This window comes from Thalassophryne amazonica, chromosome 6 (genome assembly GCF_902500255.1).
Source record: "Thalassophryne amazonica chromosome 6, fThaAma1.1, whole genome shotgun sequence".
NCBI lineage: Eukaryota > Metazoa > Chordata > Actinopteri > Batrachoidiformes > Batrachoididae > Thalassophryne > Thalassophryne amazonica.
The window spans coordinates 57995975-58019004 of NC_047108.1; the positions used below are offsets into that span (position 1 = coordinate 57995975).

The 23030-nt window shown below is 40.2% G+C and overlaps 2 protein-coding genes across 4 annotated transcripts in view; one reads left to right on the forward strand and one right to left on the reverse strand.

Annotated features, from left to right (window-relative positions):
- The window catches only part of chchd6a (coiled-coil-helix-coiled-coil-helix domain containing 6a), a 315813-nt gene extending 303527 nt beyond the window's left edge, over window positions 1–12286 (reverse strand). The window contains exons 1-2 of the mRNA XM_034172200.1: window positions 12077–12286; window positions 9766–9862 (exon numbers count right to left, since the gene is read on the reverse strand). Of these exons, the coding sequence (XP_034028091.1) occupies window positions 9766–9862; window positions 12077–12160 (181 nt within the window). The 5' untranslated portion in view covers window positions 12161–12286. The remainder of the gene's footprint in view (window positions 1–9765; window positions 9863–12076) is intronic.
- Window positions 12287–13195: 909 nt separating this feature from the next.
- LOC117512219 lies at window positions 13196–22413 on the forward strand. 3 transcript variants are annotated; one of them, XR_004561250.1, is made up of 3 exons: window positions 13196–13298; window positions 13525–19206; window positions 21716–22413. XR_004561250.1 is itself a non-coding variant. In XM_034172201.1 (2 exons), exon 2 carries the CDS (start codon window positions 17046–17048, stop codon window positions 18528–18530), a length of 1485 nt encoding a protein of 494 aa, XP_034028092.1. In that variant the 5' UTR covers window positions 13196–13298; window positions 13525–17045; the 3' UTR covers window positions 18531–19450. The 3 variants fall into 2 exon arrangements, 2 of the variants coding, with proteins under 2 accessions (XP_034028092.1, XP_034028093.1); XM_034172201.1 differs by lacking the exon at window positions 21716–22413 and having other exon boundaries at window positions 13525–19450.
- Window positions 22414–23030: the final 617 nt, after the last annotated feature.

The window sequence follows — 23030 nt, forward strand, 5'->3', positions numbered from 1 at the left end:
TCAACAAAAATATAAACGCAACACTTTTGGTTTTGCTCCCATTTTGTATGAGATGAACTCAAAGATCTAAAACTTTTTCCACATACACAATATCACCATTTCCCTCAAATATTGTTCATAAACCAGTCCAAATCTGTGATAGTGAGCACTTCTCCTTTGCTGAGATAATCCATCCCACCTCACAGGTGTGCCATATTAAGATGCTGATTAGACACCATGATTAGTGCACAGGTGTGCCTTAGACTGTCCACAATAAAAGGCCACTCTGAAAGGTGCAGTTTTGTTTTATTTGGGGGGGGGGGGGGGGTAGAGATACCAGTCAGTATCTGGTGTGACCACCATTTGCCTCATGCAGTGCAACACATCTCCTTCGCATAGAGTTGATCAGGTTGTCAATTGTGGCCTGTGGAATGTTGGTCCACTCCTCTTCAATGGCTGTGCGAAGTTGCTGGATATTGGCAGGAACTGGTACACGCTGTCGTATACGCCGGTCCAGAGCATCCCAAACATGCTCAATGGGTGGGTGACATGTCCGGTGAGTATGCCGGCCATGCAAGAACTGGGACATTTTCAGCTTCCAAGAATTGTCTACAGATCCTTGCAACATGGAGCCGTGCATTATCCTGCTGCAACATGAGGTGATGTTCTTGGATGTATGGCACAACAATGGGCCTCAGGATCTCGTCACGGTATCTCTGTGCATTCAAAATGCCATCAATAAAATGCACCTGTGTTTTTCGTCCATAACAGACGCCTGCCCATACCATAACCCCACCGCCACCATGGGCCACTCGATCCACAACATTGACATCAGAAAACCGCTCATCCACACGACGCCACACACGCTGTCTGCCATCTGCCCTGAACAGTGTGAACCGGGATTCATCCATGAAGAGAACACCTCTCCAACATGCCAAACGCCAGCGAATGTGAGCATTTGCCCACTCAAGTTGGTTACGACGACGAACTGGAGTCAGGTCGCGACCCCGATGAGGACGACGAGCATGCAGATGAGCTTCCCTGAGACGGTTTCTGACAGTCTGTGCAGAAATTCTTTGGTTATGCAAACCGATTGTTTCAGCAGCTGTCCGAGTGGCTGGTCTCAGACGATCTTGGAGGTGAACATGCTGGATGTGGAGGTCCTGGGCTGGTGTGGTTACACATGGTCTGCGGTTGTGAGGCTGGTTGGATGTACTGCCAAATTCTTTGAAACGCCTTTGGAGACGGCTTATGGTAGAGAAATGAATATTCAATACACAAGCAACAGCTGTGGTTGACATTCCTGCTGTCAGCATGCCAATTGCACGCTCCCTCAAATCTTGCGTTTATATTTTTGTTGAGTATATGTACCTGCCTAATTTTCTTTAAATGATTATTGCACACTTTCTGTAAATTTCTAGAAACTTCATAGTATCATTAAAAAGTACACATCCTGTACACCAGCTGTACCGCAGTCTATGAAATTCATAAAAATAAAAAAAACTGATGCAGCCGATTTCAGCATGCAGGCAAAATATATCTTATTTTTTTAATGGTTTATCTATTAAAGAATATAAACAGAAGGAAATCAATTGTAAGGCCTGAAAGATGTTTCTGTAGGAAGTATTTTAGCCATAAGGTCAAGTAAGAGGGGGAAGTGTTGGCTTTTTAAATACCTGAAAGACACTGGATTCATCAAGAGGATTTAGTGCTGCTACACGGCACTGATGCAGAGGGTGGCAGCAATGGGACAATAAGGATGCCGCTATACGCCACAAAAGAAGAAGGGTTTGTTTGTTTTGTTGTTCTCCACACAGTCTCATTTTCAGAAAACGCGTGTTTCGTGTCAAAATAAAGCCATAAAATACACACACACACACTTTTTTTAAATTTGCGGTTTTATATGACAAACAGAACATGGAAACAAATTTTGATGAAATCCGTATACAAACGCTGGTTTTGCAGCCATGAATTGCACTTCAGTATGTGTACAGTATCAATAACTGCACCACATTTAAAATTTTCAGTGATTGTAAACACGTTTTAATTACAAGAATAGGAATAAACGTAGGTGCCACAGCTGCTACATGTTCTGATCAGTCCCCCATCTTTTATTATGAAATAATACTGAATTTATGTGGAAATGATTGTTGTACAAAAGCTTCAGATATCTGTCGCTGAGACAGATGACTGGAGTGCAGTTTTAAGCAGAAACAAGGTGATAATCCGTGAACTGCTGATGACACTCCGAAATGACACTGCTGAGCTCAGAAATGATGCATGCGCACTGAAGGCAGGGCAAACCAATTTTTATGGGGGACCATTCGGCCCGTGACACCGGTACAAGTGCTGTGGGCTTTGGGGCTCACTGTGCCTCGTCCACGCTCTTCTGGAGCTGGGCAGATTAGTCTGTTTAATATTAATTTGATGACGTTTCTTCGTCTTGCAGTGTTCTTCCAAGGTTTTGTTGATGAAATCCGAACATAATGTGCAGAGAGCTTTACCGGGGAGTTCAACCTTGCAGACAAATTCACAGTCTTGCTTTTGTCCTGTAAACGTCCACCTCCCGCTCCAAACATGTCCACTTAAACCTATTTTATTTTTTTACATCATTAATGTCTTTAAAGTGGTCTTCATCCTCTCTCTCTGTAATTTTGGTCATGTTACAGACGCAGCTCAACAGTGACTTTAGATATTACAGAGATTCTGACTGACTGAAAGTTCACTGTTGTAGAAAAAGTGACATCCAATGACATCTCACATTTTAGCTTGCAGTTTCAGCAGTGTAGTTCTGTGCATATGAGGAAAGGTTTAACAAGCAAGCTGGCCCCGCTGCACCTCCCTCCCTCCCCCAGTTTTTCTCAACAGATTTACACTGATCTCAGAAATGGCCCAGAAATGCAGAAAAAGTCAGAAATGCGCGGATCTGCAGAGAATTCTCTTCCCTGTGCTTTCCAGATCCACAGCATAGTTCATTCATTCAATCAATGGGCGAGAGGAGGGGGTACCCCCTGGACAGGACGCTAGTCTGTGACAGGGCCACATATAGACAAACTCAATCATACTAGCACGTACACCTATGGTCAATTTAAGGTTTCAATTTCACCTAAACCATGTTTTTGGAAGTGGAAGGAAGCCAGAGCAACCTCAGGAAACCCAAGCAAACACGGGGTGAACATGCAAACTCCACACAGAAAGATCTATGTGGGAAGCGATCCCACGACCTTCTTGCTGTGAGTTAACGGTGCTAACCACTAATCCACCATGCCACCCTAACAGGAAGGTTATAACATAGAAATTATAAGAGACATACCAGTGAAATGGCCCTGCGACAGCCTAGCATCCTGTCCAGGGTGTACAATGCCTCACTCCCTATGACTGCTGGGATAGGCTCCAGCCCCCCACAACCCGATCTTAGATAAGCAGTTGAAGACAGGGTGTGTGTGTGCCAGTGAAATAAAAAGTACTCAACACTGCCATATTGTGAAAGGCTCACCACAGTAAGAAATCTGCATATAGAGGGGCAACAATTAATTGCAAGCTATTTTGATAATCAATTAGTCACTTTCAATTTTCTTTTTTAAAAGTACAACTGCTTTGATTTAAGAATCTTAAATATGAAAACTTTGTGATTTCATTACTCCTCTCTGACAGCAAACTATCTTTGGGTTTGGACAGAGCAAGATATTTGTGGATGTCACCTTGGCCTTTGAGAAACACTGATTTTTTTCACCATTTCATGGACTAAACATTTCATCTCACAGATTAATTCACAATGAATTCAATTTCAATTTATTTTCATTTATATAGCGCCAAATCACAACAAGTTTGCCTCAAGGCACTTCACACAAGTAAGGTCTAACCTTACCAACCCCCAGTGAAACAGTGGTATGGAAAAACTCCCTCTGAGGAAGAAACCTCAAGCAGACCAGACTCAAAGGGGTTGTTTAAAGAATTATTGCACACTTTCTGTAAATCCTATAAACTTCATTTCACTTCTCAAATATCAGTGTGTTTGTCTGCTATATGATATATTTAACTGAAATTGTTGATCCAAACAACCAATGATTTATAAAGAAAAATCATGAAAATTATCAGGGGTGCCCAAACTTTTGAATAACTATATATTGGGATTTTATTTATTTTTTTTTTTTACTGCAAAATAATTTTTAATTACAGAATATCAAAATACATAGTTGAATGTTACTGATAAAATTATGGCTATGATTCACTGGTGAATGAATCACGAGATAAATGAGAAATCCAAAAATAATCAAGAGACTAATAAATGTTAGCTTAATCATAAAAAAGATAGAATATCAATAGCTCAATACATTACAACAATAAGCATTAGCTGCAGCCCTATTGCGCATTACATGACAATGAGTTGCACAAAACCCCATAATGTTGCATTTACATGTTGATGATAAAAAAAATAAAAAAATACACAATAGCACATTCCTTCTAGTCGTTATAGCAGAATCACTTCTGCAGGGCAGACAGTTGATGATCAGAAACATCAGTGAGACAGACAATATTGTACTTCATTGAAAGACACAACAGCATTTTGCCCGTTACATGAACACATAAAGCTTGGGCTCTGAGAGCTGCGTAAAAAGTAAACAGCTTTGATGCTCCAGCTTAATTTCACTATGAAACATGTTTGTTTTCCCTGTTTATCTAATATAACGCTTACCTATGTGAAGAGCCTTGGGGAAACTTGTATTGCGATGTGGCACTGTATACATAAATTGAACTGAATATAAAGCCACTTGTCTCTGCACTCAAACATCTGATCTGTTGCTGTCCATCTTTCCCCATCATGAAAAGCTAAACAACATGTTTATCCTTGCTGGTGTGGCAAGTGGAAAATTTTTTATTTTTGATGGCACATACCATCATGGTATGTGAATACCACACTCAAAGCCAGCAGTGAACTTTACATCACGCCCTCTTTGAAAACAAAGGACCCACCTGCTGCATACGGCAAACGTGAATGCAGTTCAAAATAAACTAGAACAAGTGTTCGGAGAGCACAAAGTATCAGGCATGTAAAGAAAATGCTACTTGGGGTTTTGAAACAGTCAAATTCAGGACCGTGACCTCTGACCTTGATGTCAGAGGTCAGAAAATCCATTTGCCGTTCTTAAGATATCATCCCAGTAATCATATGCCTCCAAAAACATTTGCATAAAACTGCATGTTAATGTGTGTTTATTAGGCTTCACATTATTTTCTTCTCAGCACAACTCCAGAATGCAGGGATGTGAAATGAAAACTGTGAAATCTGAGGAAAATTTGCAGGGGGGCCTTTGGGGCTGCGCCCCCCAGGAGCCGGGATCTCGGGCCCACGGGGCCCCAGAAGAATTTTGTATCTAATGATACATTTTCAGCATCTCCTGAAAGGGGAATTAAAAAAAAAAAAAAAAAAAAAAAAAAAAAAATCGCAAAAGAAGTGCATATTCAAATTCAACCTTTAATTTGAACTGTCAATGATAATGTTGAAATTACAGAATATGACATGGAAGTAGGACCTGGAATGATTTTCTTTTTAACTGTAAACCAAATTATGCATAAACTCAGAACAATTAAACTACATGAAATTCATTAAGACTGAAAAGACTGTTAAAGCATTTCAAAAACCACAGCTAAAGCTTGTAGAATATTTTGAAAATCATGGTAAAATATCAATAACATACCTTATAGTAAAAAAGTCACATATATTCTTGTGTGAATTCCTGTAGATCCATTCAAAGCCACAATGCCTTTTTTCCAATAAAAGAAAGTCTAGATTAATAAAAAGTAGAGCTGCAGCTATCAATTATTTTAGTAATCGAGTATTCTATAGATTATTCTCGCAATTAACCGAGTAATCGGATAAAAAGTAGTTCTGCGTTTTTAAACAACATGAATAGTCCAGGGCCCTGCTGCCTAAGCAATGGCACAATGTCTCTGTGCCAAAACAGTGAATCAGGAGAGACACGCACATCCAAGATGTGTAAAAAAGGCGTGCAGGATCAAAAAAGAGAGATAAATATTAAAGCAAATATCTGCACAACCTGAGCGCTCCCATGCAAAAAGCTCTGTTTGGACACAAATATAGCTGCACCAAAATCTTGACATTTTGCTGAAATGGCAATGGGATGTGGTTTCTGTTTTGTTTTTTTCCCCCCACCTTGTAAAATTTAACCTTTTTTTCTGGTTGGTGGACTGGGTCCCTGTGTCCCCCCCCCCCCCCCCCCCCCCTTCTCTGCAATTCAGCAGAAGCATTTCAACTAGAGGCTGAACATGCAAGCCTCGCAGTCTTTTTTTTAATTATTATTATTTAATTTAAGTTACGTGTTTGTAAAGTGTTGTGTGTTGCCCAAAAAAGCGAAAATTAAAAAGTGAAACACTTAGTGTGAGTCAGCAAAACACAGACGAAAGATTCGACTTTTGCTGAGAGGATCTTTCAGAAACTGTCAGTGTAGCCGGAGGCAGAGTTGTGACTCGCCCTGCCTCTCACACTGGGCTGACAGAAAGAGAGCAGGAGGCTGCCCACTCAATAGTCAGTCCCCACGTCCAGCGGACCATGTGTTTTTTTTTTTTTAAATGGACAAACACAGAGCTTTGCTTTAAATGCGCAGTCTATTTCAGATGACCAGCGTGGACCCTCTTTCTCTTAAAAGACTTAATTTTACTCTGTGTGTCACATTGGAAAGGGGTACCTTTAGGCGCTAATTTGATTAGCATTTACATGGCTTATGGGCATGTCCAAGTCGTCTTCTGTTTTTTTTCTGGGGATGATACAGCGCCACACACAAACGAAGCTTCGAGGCACAGAATTTACCTCAAACATTTTTTGTAATCAAATTATCTGAGTTACTTCACTAATCATTTCAGCCCTAATACAACGTCACCTACATTCCTCTAATTTCTTGTAAATCCATCCAAAGCCACAATGTATTTTTTCAATGAAAGAAAGTCGCGATTAATTTACAACCCCAATTCCAATGAAGTTGGGACATTGTGTAAAATGTAAATAAAAACAGAATACAATGATTTGCAAATCCTCTTCAACCTATATTCAACTGAATACAGCACAAAGACAACATATTTAATGTTCAAACTGATAAAACTTATTGATGATGTGCAAATATTTGCTCATTTTGAAATGGATACCTGCAACACGTTTCAAAACAAGCTCAGACAGTGGTATGTTTACCACTGTGTTACATCACCTTTCCTTCTAACAACACTCAATAAGCGTTTGGGAACTGAGGACACCTCCGTCACCTTCTCTGGGCCCAAGTTCATATGAAATGGACAGACGCAAAGTGGAAAAGTGTGCTGTGGTCTGATGAGTCCACATTTCAAACTGTTTTTGGAAATCGTGGACGTTGTGTCCTCCACACAAAAGAGGAAAAAGACCATCCAGACTGTTACCAGCACCAAGTTCAAAAGCCAGCATCTGTGATGGTATGGGGGTGTGTTAGTGCCCATGGCATGGGCAACTTACACATCTGTGATGGCACCATCAATGCTGAAAGGTACATCGAGGTTTTGGAGCAACATATGCTGCCATCCAAGCAACGTCTTTTTCAGGGACGTCCCTGCTTATTTCAGCAAGGGGCCATTTAATTGCGTAGAATGACAGGTTGTTTAATGGGTATTTTTTGAAAGGAGGAACCTAGGCATGACCTAGGTCCAACCATCTTCCAACCATGACCTGTTTGTCATGGTTGGAAGATAGATGAAAAAAACAGGTTAGGGATTGTATGGTTTGAATGACCCCAAATGCCACATGCCTCGTCACTGCAAGATGTGGAGTCTGATGACGATGTCGACAATGAGGATGATAATGAAGATGATGAAATGTTGATGCAAAATGCATCTTCTGATGAAGAGGTGTCAGAGGAAGAATATGACTAGGATACCAGACTATGTTAAAGGTGAACTCCACACTGCAGTGCTATATGCATTACCTGGCAACTTTGTTGTGCAAAGTCTGGGATATTGCTAGGGGCTTTTATAGCCATTCAAACTAGAAGTACAATGTTAGAAAAAACAAGTTGATTGGTGGTGTATGGGTAACTCCGGTGTACTTCAGATGTGATTTACATTTGTAGATCTGGCATTAAGTTTGATCGATCTCTTGATAATGTTTATACATACTTGTATTACTTGTGAGGCACTTGACCTTGTGACCTCTACCACCAAATATGTTTATTAGCAATAGTCTAATGTAAAGCAAGGTTGTCAATTCATGGTTGCCTTAAAGACAGTGAGCTGGTTCTGTTAATGTGAAAACAATGTTGTAATGTATTTTCCATTCCCAATGCATCAGCTTCAGTTTTCTATGAAACGTATGTTATAATGTACAGCACAATTACCATACTTTTGTATTTTTGGTGGAAACCAAACTATTCATAATTTCTACCTTGATGTCTGGTCTCTATAAAAAATAACAAATTTGTAAATATTCATGAGAATTTCCATTTACAATCTGGCAAAAACAAAAGCCACATTCTGCACGTGTTACAACAGTGTGGCTTCATAGCAAAAGAGTGCAGGTACTAGACTGGCCTGCCTGCAGTCCAGACTTGTCGCCCATTGAAAATGTGCGGTGCATTGTGACGCGCAAAATATGACAACGGAGACCCCGGACTGCTGAACAACTGAAGTCGTACATCAAGCAAGAATGGGAAAGAATTCCATCTACAAAGCTTCAACAATTAGTGTCCTCAGTTCCCAAATGCTTATTGAGTGTTGTTAGAAGAAAAGGTGATGTAACACAGTGATAAACATACCACTGTCCCAGCTTTTCTGAAACGAGTTGCAGGCATCCATTTCAAAATGAGCAAATATTTGTATAAAAACAGTTTATCAGTTTGAACATTAAATATCTTGTCTTTGTGGTGTATTCAATTAAATATAGGTTAAATACGATTTGCAATTCATTGTATTCTGTTTGTATTTAAATGTTACACAATGTTCCAACTTTATTGGAATTGGGGTTGTAAAAAAAAAAAAAGTCACATAAACGTGTCTGAAATCCTGTTTGAACAGCACAATGTTCATTTTCCAGGGACAAAATTTTTTTTAATAGTGTTTCCTGAGGGAACAAGATGCAGTTCGCTGTTCCTGTTTGTTTTATCTGTGAGATGAGTTCATGAAGACGTTAAATTCAATGCATCACCAATTCCACAGATTCTTGTCCCTATTAAATGTTTTCACACCATCTTTCTCGCCATCTTCCCTCAGGCCGACGTCTCTCCGTGACACAGACATGCTGCAAAAATTCTTCTTTTAATAGCTCTAAAGGTGTGTGACATCCACTTGCTACTTTTTAACTTAATAACAGCGTCTTGGAGCAGCCAGGCACACAGCGTCGCCATATCAACCAGCCATTTCCGCTTTAGGACAACTGTCAGAACAGCCATGCTTTGAGTTCCACGGATACTGATGTGAATAACAGATACACATCAGTGTCCGCGGAGTTATAAAACTTGCACGATGTCATAAAAAAAGAAGGCTTTGCGATAGGCATTTTAAAAACTCAGTGACGGTCATGATTACAGAGTAAATCACTAACACCCCTCCCCCTCCTCCCCAAGATGAAATCTGTGGAATTCCTTGGATCTGCTGAGTTCACAGCCCTGAGAATGTGCCACTTGCAATAGTTACAACACATTAAAATATAACCTACTGTCATCTAAACAGAACTACAGCTCACCACAAGCAATAAGACAGCCACAAGTATTTATTTATTGGCTATATGAAGTAAACACTGCATATGTATGATACCTTGGTGTTTCTTTGGGTCTGTTAGAGTTGATGACGATTTGCCTTCTGGAGCAATGTTGGCTACTCCTCTCATCCTCTGAAGAACATCCTCCGAGAGCTAGAGAGATGGAAAAACACTACCGTAACTTAAAGAAAACAAAGGGTGGGTCAGTTATTGACAATATAGCCAAAATTCAGTTTCACTGAAAATCCAAATCGTTTTTCTGTTTTTATTATTGCAGCGGTAAACTGATGTCTAAGGAAGTGCTTAACCACAGTCCAACCAAAAATCTATAATAACAGCACCACTTACTGACTCATTCATTATTTCTGTGATGCGGGAGATCTGAATGCTCAGACAAGTGGAGCAAAAACTAAAACATTACCAATAAAGCTGTGATGTTAACGATTATGAAGACTTTTATACAAATATGACAGTGCTTGGAAATATCACAAAATTGTATCCTGTACTTGGTTGGACTGAATAATTTGATTAATATTACAGTGTAATAATGAGACTAAACCTTGGGCTCACTGCTTCAATTTACCATGTGCAGCTGGTGCCTTCCATGGCTGTTGGAAATTTATAAATTACATATTCAGAAAATTCAATAGAGTGGAAATAAACAAGTTTCTGTGGCTACAGGCACTTTTTAGAATTTAATATTAAATTCTGACCTTCTGTGCACATTCATTTCATGTTTTCGAAATATTTCACTATGTTGCTGTGCCAACATCACACAGAGATTTGTTTTTGTGTCACTCCTTTTTGCTCATAGAATCACTGTTGGGAAAGAGACAGCAACGTTCACCCTGCAATGTTAAGGGAACAAAACATACATTTATTTTAAAAATGACTCAACTTATTAAATACAAATAATTGATTGAACCAAGCTCCGAGGGGTATTTAGTGATTTGAGAAAGTGTTTACTTCCATCCACTCGTACAGGCTTTAAAAGTAGTGGGATTTTTCTCTAGACATTTTGAGATTAAAAGCATAATTAAAAAAAAATACTTGCCAAGTAACCCTGGATTTTATCTTGATTTGATGCCATAATAAGTAACATATCAAGAGGGGTGAGGTATGGATTTATTAGGTAGAAATTCATATATGTAAACTACAAATAACGCAGTGGTTACAGTTACGGCAGCGGCACCTCTAAATCTTGGGGGCTATTCTTATGGCAGCCACTGTAATTGATGTTGAGTGACCCAGTGTGTGTTAGTAATTGCTCGTTAGTATAATGTAAGTAGCCCCACCCGTCATGCAGTAGACAGGGGTTCAATTCTCTTACAGAGGACTTTTTTTGTTTTGTTTTTTTAACTAAGATTTCCTGTTTCAGTTGTTCTTTGAGTTCATGTATCGCTGTAAAATTTTGGTTACTTGGGCTATTAAGGCTATTGGGGTAGGGTGTCACGTCACTGCTGGAATAATAACACAAAGTAGATATATAAAACAAAAAACACTTTTTTCCAAAGTGGTCATTTTAAAAATTCAAAATGACATCAAGCAATCACTAAAATCATCAAATAATCAAACAATTTCCTCCAGGATTAATAAAGTTCTTATTTTTAAATACAAGCAGACAAAGCATTATATTATTTGACATAAGTACAAATGCTTCACTGGGTGTACAACTGGGGTACAACGCAAACATTCCATAGTGTTCTCACAAGTTGTATTAGTTAAAATTTCATTGGTTAGTCATGTCTTGTGAAGGGAAAATTCCAACAGACATGGAAGGCAACACAGTTAAGGGGCAGAGCGGTATACCAAACTCTAGTCAAAATTTGGCATTTTAAAGCTCACATATCGCACAACATAAAAAAAATGCTGTTACATTTAGGACATGGGTGGGTCAGTACTTTATTCGCGTTACAAGCCGCGACGTTACAACTGCATTTTCTTCATGGAGATGTAAGACAAGTGGCTTCACGGTTAGCTGAAGCTAAGCTCTACAAGTGAAATGTTAACATTTTCAATAAATTAAATGCTGCTATATCAAAGCCGAATTTACAAGACAACTATGGAGTGACTAAAAAAAGCTTTTCGTTACGGGCCACGTGTATTATTTTTTGATATATAAGGCAAACCTTTACTCAAGACTTTTAACACTTAAATCTGGCTGGCACAGACAAGGTTGAAGAGAACTCCTGCATACTGTTGCACCCTTCGCACCGTTGTTGAAGAGTGACGAAAAATATTATTATCTGTGGCTACTGTTGTTTCTGTGCAGCGACATGCTAACACCCAATTCATTAGTTAAAGGTATAACTTGCAAGCAGTCCTTTAATGTCAGTGTTCAACACATGCTAGCTAACTTAGCATTACCTTGACTCCACGAAGGATCCTGACTCTGTCCTCATCGTCAACACCAAAAGATACTTTTCTCGTCGTACTCTCGCCTGAGCCCATGCTTTGTTTTTATTGGTGTTTAGTGGTGAATTATGTAATAGCACAACTGTGTTAAAGAGAAGTTCTATTCAATGACACACAGCATGCATGACAGCTGGGATATGAGTTGCCAGATTTTGAATCCATCCCCCTCAAGCAGATCAAAACGCATTTTAGCTCATGGTTAAGATTTAAAGGACCAATCAGTCATTTTAATGTTTGAGCCCAAACATACAAGTACCACACGTTATGTGACTGGCAATCATTTTATTTACTACAAAACCAAAAACAAGATTATATAAATGCATGTTGTATTTGCTTTTCACTTGAGTTCCATTGTTTTGTCAAACCTCTACAGGTAATCACATGGCTGTCATTTTTGACACATAAAGCACATAGATCAGCCTTTTAAAATGAATTTAATAGTTAAATATGTCACGCAACAGGTAACTGAAACAATCTTTCAAATGGTGGCACAAGCTCCTCGACACAAATAAGCCTTTTCACACTCTGGGAATGCGCATGCACAACCAGGTTGCTTCAAAGGTCGAGAGGTGTAAAAACGCTAGCCCGACAACCAGCCCTGAATTGTGCCAGATACTGGCCTGTCTCTCCTAGCCTGTGATTGGATGGCGGCTGAGACGCTGACATTAGCCTCTCTTTGATGGGGCGAAGCGATGCTCTCCTATTGGTTGTTTAGGAGTGGGAAATCTCATTCCAAAATGGACACCAGTATCTGGACCAATTCATAGCCGGGCTGGTTGTCGGGCTATAAAAACATAAACGGATGCTTGGTCAGTCAATGACTGTAAATGGCAGTTCATTTCGTTTATGGCAAATGAAGTTCTGACACGCTACAGCTTGGTGCTTTTATTTTGAAGACCACCGTTTTCTTCTTCTACTTCCGGTGCTGCCGACGTTAGACATTACGCTCCTGTCTTGTCGTAACGACGTGTTCACGTCACGCACAAGCTGGTAAAACATGTGAACAAATTAATTACTTATCGTGTTATGTATTAAAACCTAAGAAAGGTATTTTATTGTTTGCTCTGTGTTCTGTATCGTTTATGTCGCATGTAAGGACTGTCCCTGTGAGATGTGTGTGGAGGATAGGCTGCTAGCAAACGGAGCTCAAATGTAGCGCCCTTGGAAGCAGGAGGTAGGAGATGATGATTTATTCATAAAAATGAGGGATTTATTTCATTTATGTTCTTATTTCAACAAGAGCTGTAACTCTGGTTTGAAGGGTTAATTTCATGTGAAATGCATTATTTCAGTTTATTAAAAGAGACTGGTGTTAAGTTTAAAATGTGAATATAATTCTATGCAGTATTTGTGAAATATGGTGCTATGGAAATTTATGTATTTTTGTGTCCATTTCATAGTTTTCACGGTGTCAAATGTCAGTGGTGAAAAAGGAGGAGAGAAATTAAAGCTGCACCAGTCGAAGCTCTCTGCATCTTGCTTTATTATTCCAAGTGGGCCGCTACAGTGAAAACTCCTTTTGGCTACAACAGACCTGCCATCCCTGCAGAGAAGCTGATGCCACCTCATCTGAGATCCAGCTACCAAATGGATACCAGCCAGCTGATTCTGCTAACATTGATATCCTGCACAGGCAAAATCAAAAAGGACGGCACACTGAAGGTACAACTACGGACGCTAAAGGGACTTTGAGTGCCAAGGAGCAAAGAGGACGATTTACATACGCACGCACAAGCTTAAAGCATAACTGAAATGCCTTATATCGTTTCGAGGTCAAAAATAGTTTGTGAGTTGATTTCTAAGATATAACAGTGCTGAGGTGATGAATATTTCAGGACAAATGGAATGTGTTTAGGGATAATAATTCATGATATTTCTGTTTATGAAAGGGTTAAAAAGGAGTGAAGCTCTTTGCTATTAATACCAGCAACACTCATTTACGACACTTGTTACTGTTTCATGCTAAGAATCCCTTTGAATGTCCATAATCTGTGAATGCTTGATTATAGATATTACTCTGTGGTAAAAGATAGCTACAGCTCATAGGTGTGAATTCAGGCATAGGACAATCAAAGCCACGTCAGACTTGAAACAGTCGCACAAACAAACAAGATGTCACTCCCACCAGAAGAAACGGACAATCCCACAGACACATCATTCAGGTCTAGCTCATGTGAGAGGAAGCTAACAGAGAAAGGCCAAGAAATGCATAACCAAGACTCCAAAAAAACGTGAGAAAATATTCAACAAGGCCTATGACTAGCTAGTAGCAAGGGAAACTAGGATAAGATTAAAAACCCTCTGCTCATTAGGAGACCTCAATAAGTTACAGGAAGATATTCAAGCAAAGTACAATGCTGTAAAACTGCAGTATGAACCTATTCTGTGTAACAGTAGCACCACGCCAGAAGTTGTCAAAAAATGGATGCGTGTGTTATGTTGACAAAGGAAATTTGTGATCATAAGCAACCGTCAAGAGACTATTGTTGAACGTGCTTCTGCTACTTCAAGTATTGTCCCAGTCTTTGTTTCTTCACTGCAAGAGCCACACAGAGAAATACTTACGTATGCAATATTAGACACACCGAGTGACTCAACATTTGTCTTAGAAGATGTACTTGATAAACTGAATGTGAATGCACAGTCAGTAAAGCTGAAACTCAGTACCATGACAGCCATCAACACAATCATATCGAGCAAGAGTGTTCCTGGTCTACAAGTCCGTGGACTTGACTCTGAGAGTTGTATACAACTACAGTGACTTCATCCCAGTGGATAAGTCTTACATTCCAACAAAAGAAACAGCATTACTGTGGCCTCATCTCAGAAACTTGGCAGACAAGTTGCCACCCCTTCAGGACTGTGATGTAGGACTCCTAATAGGATATGACTGTCCTTCAGCGCTCGCTCCTCTTGAAGTTATCTTAGGTGACAAAAATCAACCGTTCGCAGAGAGATCAGAACTAGGATGGAGTATAATAGGCTCGTGAAACCCCCACCTAGACAGGCAAGGAAGTCAAAGCTTTGTGCATCGGCTAACAGTAAGAGAACTGCCAGTTCCATCAGCAACAGATGTTCTGAAGACTTTGGAATCAGACTTCATTGAGAGAACTTATGAGGATAAATATGTCTCACAAGATGATGTTCATTTCATTCCGTTCCTCAGTGACCACATCACACAGAAGGAGGACGGGCATTATGAAATGCCTCTCCCTTTCAAAGGCAACAGTCCACCCAGCTTACCAAACAACAAGAGGCTAGCCACAGTTCGCCTACAGTGTCTTAAGAAAAAATTAAAGGCCAACAAACAATACTACGAGCAGTACAAAACATTCATGGAGGAAACCATTAACAAGGGTGATGCAGAGCCTGCCCCTGCAACCTCTGAGAGAGTGACAGTGATACCTTCCACATCACGATATCTACCACCCCAAAAAAACAAATAAGCTAAGAGTCGTTTTTGACTGTTCAGCCAAATTCCATGGTATTTCTCTAAACGACACCCTGCTAACTGGGCCTGATCTGATCAATCCTCTGGTAGGAGTGCTTTGTCGATTCAGAAAAGAAGCTGTAGCCATTATCTGTGATGTTGAATGAATGTTTTATCAGTTTTCTATCACTCCTGAATCCAGGAATTATCTGAAGTTCCTCTGGTGGAAAGGCGGAGATCTGGAGAAGGAACCACAGGAGTACAGGATGGCCGTTCATCTATTCGGAGCTGCTTCGTCTCCACGATGTGCCAATTTTGGCTTAAAGCATCTAGCAAGACAACACAAAGCTAACTATCCTCTGGCATCAGCATTTGTGGAGAGAAATTTTTATGTTGATGACGGATTAGTCAGCATCCCATCAGTTGATGAAGCCAAAAAACCGATCACTGAATCACAAGAGTTGTGCAAAAGAAGAGGCCTGCGCCTCCACAAATTCAACTCAAATAAAGAAGCTGCATTGTCTTCCTTAGACCCATCTGAAAAAGCAGTAAGCGTCAAGCCTCTAGAGTTTGATCCAGCGCCATCAGAACGTGCTCTCGGCATCCAGTGGCTGATAAAGGATGACATGTTCAGCTTTAACATCAGCTTGAAGGATCAGCCTTCAACCCGTCGTGGTTGTTTGTCTGTCATCGCCTCTCTTTACGATCCACTCGGGTTCATTGCTCCATTCAGCCTAAGTGGAAAACGTATCCTTCAAGAGCTTTGTCACAGAGGCATCGGATGGGATGATCCACTTCCGGAAGATATAAAGCCACGGTGGGAGGAATGGATGAATGGACTTCTTAAGCTGAAAGAGCTCTCAATCCCAAGATGTTACCACCCACATGACTTTCATAACATTGTCAGAGTAGAATTACACCATTTTTCAGATGCCAGCTGCGTAGGATATGGTGCATGTTCTTACCTCAGGTACAAAAATGACAAGGATGAAGTCCATTGCAGTCTCGTGATGGCAAAAGCAAGGGTCGCTCCCTCAGAGGTCACAAGTATTCCAAGGCTGGAACTCGCAGCAGCAGTGGTTTCTGCAAAAGTCAGCGTCATGTTAAAGGGTGAGCTTAACATGAAAATCCATCCATCCATCCATTTTCTTCCGCTTTATCCGGAGTCGGGTCGCGGGGGCAGCAGCTCAAGCAAAGCCGCCCAGACCTCCCGATCCACACACACCTCCTCCAGCTCCTCCGGGGGAACCCCAAGGCGTTTCCAAGCCAGCCGAGAGATGTAGTCCCTCCAGCGTGTCCTGGGTCTTCTCCGGGGCCAAATTTTTCTGGACGGATTCACAAGTTGATGCCCGTAGGTTCCACATATTTGTCGCAAACCGTGTTCAACTGATTAGAGGCAATAGTGATCCTGATCAGTGGCATTATGTGGATTCCTCAGAAAACCCGGCCGATCACGCATCTCGAGGTCTCCATGTTTCAGACATTCACTCAATGAACTGGGTGCAAGGTCCGAAATTTCTCTGGGAGCGTGAATTGCATCTAACACCCAGCAGTCCAGCAGACTTACTCGTCGGTGATCCTGAAGTCAAGACAATTCAAGTACTTGCAACCGAAATCAATAACTGCAATGACATCCTCAAGCGTCTGAGTCACTTTTTCTCATGGACAACACTTTTAAAGGTGGTTGCAAGAATCAAGAGACTGAGGTCTAAACAAAAACAACATAGTGAACATGTGACTGTTGAGGAGCGGGAGAAGGCCGCTGAGACAGTGATCAAGATTGTACAGCAGCAAGCCTTTCCCCATGAGATAAAGCTGCTTCAAGGTGGAAAGGACCTTCCAAAATCTAGTTCCCTCTTTAGTCTTGATCCCATCTGGTCTGAGGAACTTCTCTGTGTTGGTGGGAGATTAGAACAGTCATCTCTCTGTCACAAAGTCAAGCACCCAATTATCTTACAGAACGATAGTCATGTAACTAAGCTTATAGTGTCTCACTACCACGCTAAGACATGCCACCAGGGTCGAAGGCAGACACAAATGGAGCTGAGAGCCAATGGATTCTGGGTCATTGGTGGAAGCAAGCTGGTCGCTAAGTTGATACACACCTGTGTGCTTTGTAGGAAACTTCGACGGCCGACAGAGAACCAACGAATGGCTGAACTCCCTAAAGAACGTCTTGAAGCCTCAGCACCTTTCACGTATAGTGGCATGGATTGTTTTGGACCATTTATTGTAAAGAAAGCTCGTAAAAAGTACAAAAGGTATGGAATCATTTTCACATGTCTGTATTCCAGAGCTGTTCATATCAAGATGCTCGAAGATTTGTCGACAGACTCATTCATCAATGCATTAAGATGCTTCATCAGTCTCAGAGGTGCTGTCCGACAACTTTATTGTGACCAGGGCTCTAATTTTGTTGGAGCCAAAAATGAGTTTAAGGAAACACTTAAACAATGTGATACCAAACTATTGGAAATCTTCCTGACTGAAAGGCAGTGCGAATTTGTCTTCAATGCCCCCTCTGCTAGCCATGCAGGTGGTGTCTGGGAACGGCAAATCGGAACCATAAGAAACATGCTAAATGCTACCTTCGCACAGTGCCCAGGTCGATTGGATGACGCCTCTCTCAGAACATTGTTATATGAGGCCATGGCTATCGTTAATAATCGCCCATTGACAGTGGATGGAATAAATGATCCTCAAGTGATGGAACCTTTAACACCGAACCACCTCATCATGATGAAATCTAAGGTTGCTCTTCCTCCCCTGGAGTATTTGGGAAAGAGGATTTGTATGCTACAAAGAGATGGAAGAGAGTTTAGTATCTCATTGAACAATTCTGGGGTCGTTGGAAAAGAGAGTATCTACTCAACATATCCACAAGACAGAAATGGCACCTACCTCAGCGCAACATCAGAGTCAGTGACATTGTCATTATTAAAGATGACAACCTTCCTAGAAATCATTGGCAATTAGGACGAGTGGTGGAGACTGTTCAGGACAGTGATGGTTTGGTCCGTCGAGTCAAAGTCCAAGTAGGAGAGTGAAAGCCTCATAGAAAACAAGATTCCCCCTCTAAGCCTTCAGTTATTGAGGCCAGTCCAAAAATTAGTACTTCTTCTTGAGAATTAATTAGAACAAACAGGCTGTTTGTGTACATGCTATTTTATTGTGTATGATGTTGTACAGTTCAACTGTATAACTCTGATAGTTAAAGGTTATAGGTCAAGAAATCCTGTACAATTAATTTAGCCTTTGTATATTTGTTCATTCATTGTAGCAGGATTTGGTGGGAGTGTAAATGGCAGTTAATTTCGTTTATGGCAAATGAAGTTCTGACCCGCTACAGCTTGGTGCTTTTATTTTGAAGACCACCGTTTTCTTCTTCTACTTCCGGTGCTGCCGACGTTAGACATTACGCTCCTGTCTTGTCGTAACGACGTGTTCACGTCACGCACAAGCTGGTAAAACGTGAACAAATTAATTACTTATCGTGTTATGTATTAAAACCTAAGAAAGGTATTTTATTGTTGTTTGCTCTGTGTTCTGTATCGTTTATGTCGCATGTAAGGACTGTCCCTGTGAGATGTGTGTGGAGGATAGGCTGCTAGCAAACGGAGCTCAAACTTAGCGCCCTTGGAAGCAGAAGGAGGTAGGAGGAGATGATGATTTATTCATAAAAATGAGGGATTTATTTCATTTATTGTTCTTATTTCAACAAGAGCTGTAACTCTGGTTTGAAGGGTTAATTTCATGTGAAATGCATTATTTTGTTAAGTTTAAAATGTGAATATAATTCTATGCAATATTTGTGAAATATGGTGCTATGGAAATTTATGTATTTTTGTGTCCATTTCATAGTTTTCACGGTGTCAAATGTCATTTGGTGAAAAAAGGGAGGAGAGAAATTAAAGCTGCACCAGTCAAAGCTCTCTGCATCTTGCTTTATTATTCCAAGCAGGCCGCTACAATGACATCAGTCAAACAACTGTCTAAGTCCATAACAAACATCATTTTACAGATGCTTATGGGAAGAAGTGAAAATGCAACTGTTTTACCAAGCCATTACAATATAAATATGATAAATAATTACATTTGAGATCATCCTAAACGCTTTTTCCACCCCCTGAAGTGCACACGACAAGCTGCTGGAGCAAATTCCTCTGTGCTGAGTGAGTAGAGATGGCTTTATCAGCCAGTCTCTGAAAGCAAATGATTAATCCCCTACAAAATAATTATTTTATATAACGCAGCATCCAGCAGCACACAGCACGGCATCCAGCGGGTCGAGGGTTAAATCCAGCCAGCCGGACTCGAGTTTGGATGTCGGGTCTGGCAATGATTTGCCGTCGTCATCTTTTAAAAGGCAGTGTAATCTGTCACCTTGCTCTGTTGTGATACAAAATCAGTGTATTTGATCCCACCTGTGTTCATTATTCATTGATCAAAATCACAGGCACATATGCCTAGAAGCCTAATAAATGACACAGAACATGTAGGGATATGTACGGAAGCTCTGAGCTGCCAAGCCCTAATATATATTTGGCTCAGTATCATGTCATTACGTGAAAAGTTTCATGTTATAACGTGATACTTGTTATTTCATGATGCGGTATTTTCACGTTATAACGAGAAATTATCACAAGAAATTATCACATTATTTCGTGATATGAAATTATCACGTTATTCTGAGATAAGAAACTATCATGTTATTTCATGATATGCAACTATCACGTTATTCTGAGATATGCAACTATCACGTTATTCTGAGATATGCAACTATCACGTTATTCTGAGATATCACGTTATTTCGTAATATGAAATTATCATGTTATTCCAAGATAAGAAACTATCATGTTATTCCAAGATAAACTATCGTTATTTCATGATATGCAACTATCACATTATTCTGAGATAAGAAATGATCACGTTATTTCGTGTTAAGCATTTATCATGTTATTTCATGATATGTAGGCTATTCGCTTCAACACTTCCCAGGTTCAGTCAAGGAACATGGCTCGTCTACATGACTTAATTCAGTTCTATTTCAAGCTTGGTTTAAGGCATGGTGAAATTCTACAGTTGTTGAGCACTGTAGATGGTATTGTTGTCAGTATGCGTACTTTCCGAAGGATTTTGAAAAGCATGGTGTTGTACCGAAGAAAGAATGAATCCGACCCTCTTGACGTTGCATCATTTCTCATTGATCAACTGGGTGGACACGGGAGGCTGCACGGATAAAAGTTTCACCATCTCAACTGCATCCAAGCTGGATATGTTGTCACCCAAAGTACGGTGAGACATTTGTTAAAGTTTCTCGACCCCAATGGTGTTGAAAGAAGACGACATCGCTTGATGCGACGCTTGTACTTGAACCCTGGGCCTAATTATATGTGGCACGTTGATTCTTACGATAAATTAAAGCCGTATGGTGTGTGCATAAATGGAGCTATTGATGGATTTTCAAGACTCGTTGTAATGGCTTCATGCCTATTCAACAAACAGCAATCCCAAAATCATTGCTGGTTATTTCATAAGTGAAGTTGAGAGGAGGATGGGGACGCCTTCCAGAATTCGCGCAGATCTGGGAACAGAAAATGTCACAATGGCCGAGATGCAGAGGTTCTTACGCTGGAGTACCAATCGCAGCATCGTCAGTAACTGCTATATCGCTGGGTCTAGTAATCACAATCAGTGGATTGAAAGCTGGTGGGCATTTTTAAGAAGTCGTCATGCCCAGTACTGGATGAATCGTTTTCAGGAACTTAAGGATAAAGACTTTCTCTGGAGACTTCTTGGACAAGCAGCTTAGCTTGTTTACTTGCCTGTCCATCATCCAGCTGTGTTTGGCTGATTTGATGTTCAACTTCTCTGACATAATAATAATAATAATATCATTATTGTCATCATCATTAACTATTACAGGAAGTAGCATAACATACAAGGTTACATTTATCAATCAAAGGAAGGCCTGCTTTGGCCTATGTCATTGAATGTGCTTTAGAAAGAGAAAGGAGAAATATAGGCCTATCTATATAAAATACACATTTATATAACCAGTAAGGATTTGGGGATTGTGCTTTGTTGAATAGACAAATGGCTTTTCAAAAAGCTGTCAATATTATACTGCAAGTAACAATTTCCATGTTGTTTTTTAATAGGAGGAACTGCAGCAAGTTGCACAGTTGTGGAATACCCATGTCGTCCGAAAGACCAGGAATGCAATAGCTCCGAGTGGACGTCCGATTCTCATGTACACCCTGCCCCATCTATTTGGAGGACAAGATTACTTGAAACAGGTCCCTCAGGAAGCAGTGGAGGCTTGCAAAGAAGAATGCCAACAGAGAGGACCATGTCCTTGTGATGAAACAGTGTTTGACATGTGCTGCCTTATAATGGCAGAGAACTTCTTACACTCACCTACCACAGCTGATGAAGCTATAGAGCTGTATCTTTTCCTGAGAGCATACATCCTTAAAGACCTGGACATTATCCCATGATAGCTGTATCTTTAGTGCTAAGAATAATGAATGGTGAACATCTAAAGCACAGTGATCATGTTTTTGTTTTGTTCTTTACTTGATCAATTTTTTCGTGAATTCCTGCCCTAAATCTGCAGTTAAAATACTCGACATGTCTCTAGTAGTAACATTACTGTCCCATACGATGTAGTGGGCATGCAGTTTCGTGACCTGAATACCTATAAGAAATAAGTGTTGTTAGACAGGTAAATACAGTAAAATGTATAAGTAATAGGGCATTGTTTAACATGGTAGTGTTACAATCAAGGAGTGGTTATGTTTCTCAACACAAGGGGGCGCACATCAACATAACATGGAGGTTTAATGTGCTTGCTTCCTTCAACCTCTTCGCTTTTGTTTTCATAAAAGTGAAATAAACCTAGACACAAAAAGCTGTTGTGTTTCTCAGCATATAGTATTAGGGTCTATCTGTAATCAATGAAAAAAATGAGACATACAAGTGTATATAAGTCAGTCTATTTAGTAACATACAGTAGATGAACCATTATAGTGCAACAATGCTCTCCCTCTGAGCTCAAAATGCATTACATATTATATACAAGTTGTCAGGTGAAGACAATCACTATGTGAAGACATAACAGGACTTAAACACATTGTGCTCTGTGGGAACCTATCAACAGTTAAGAATTCAATTAATGTCTTGAAGCGACTGTACTTTAAAACTCATGAACATAAGACAGGCTTGCTTTGTTTAAATTTGACAGATTATAAAATGCTCTGCTCCAATGTCTAAAAATATGTTCAACAACAGCTCTCAAGCCAATAAGGCACTTTATGACTGGTGTCACTATAACAGGTAAAACGAGTTACAGAGTAAAAAAAAATACAGTAAATGCCGACAGAACTGTTAACTTTTAAACCATTTCTGTTCAGAATTCAATTAATGTCTTGAACCGACTGTACCTTAAAACTCATGAACATAAGACGACAGACT

Bases quoted from the DNA above. Each gene is read 5' to 3' on its own strand.
- LOC117512219 (XM_034172201.1), top strand. From the start codon at position 17,046: ATGAACTGGGTGCAAGGTCCGAAATTTCTCTGGGAGCGTGAATTGCAT.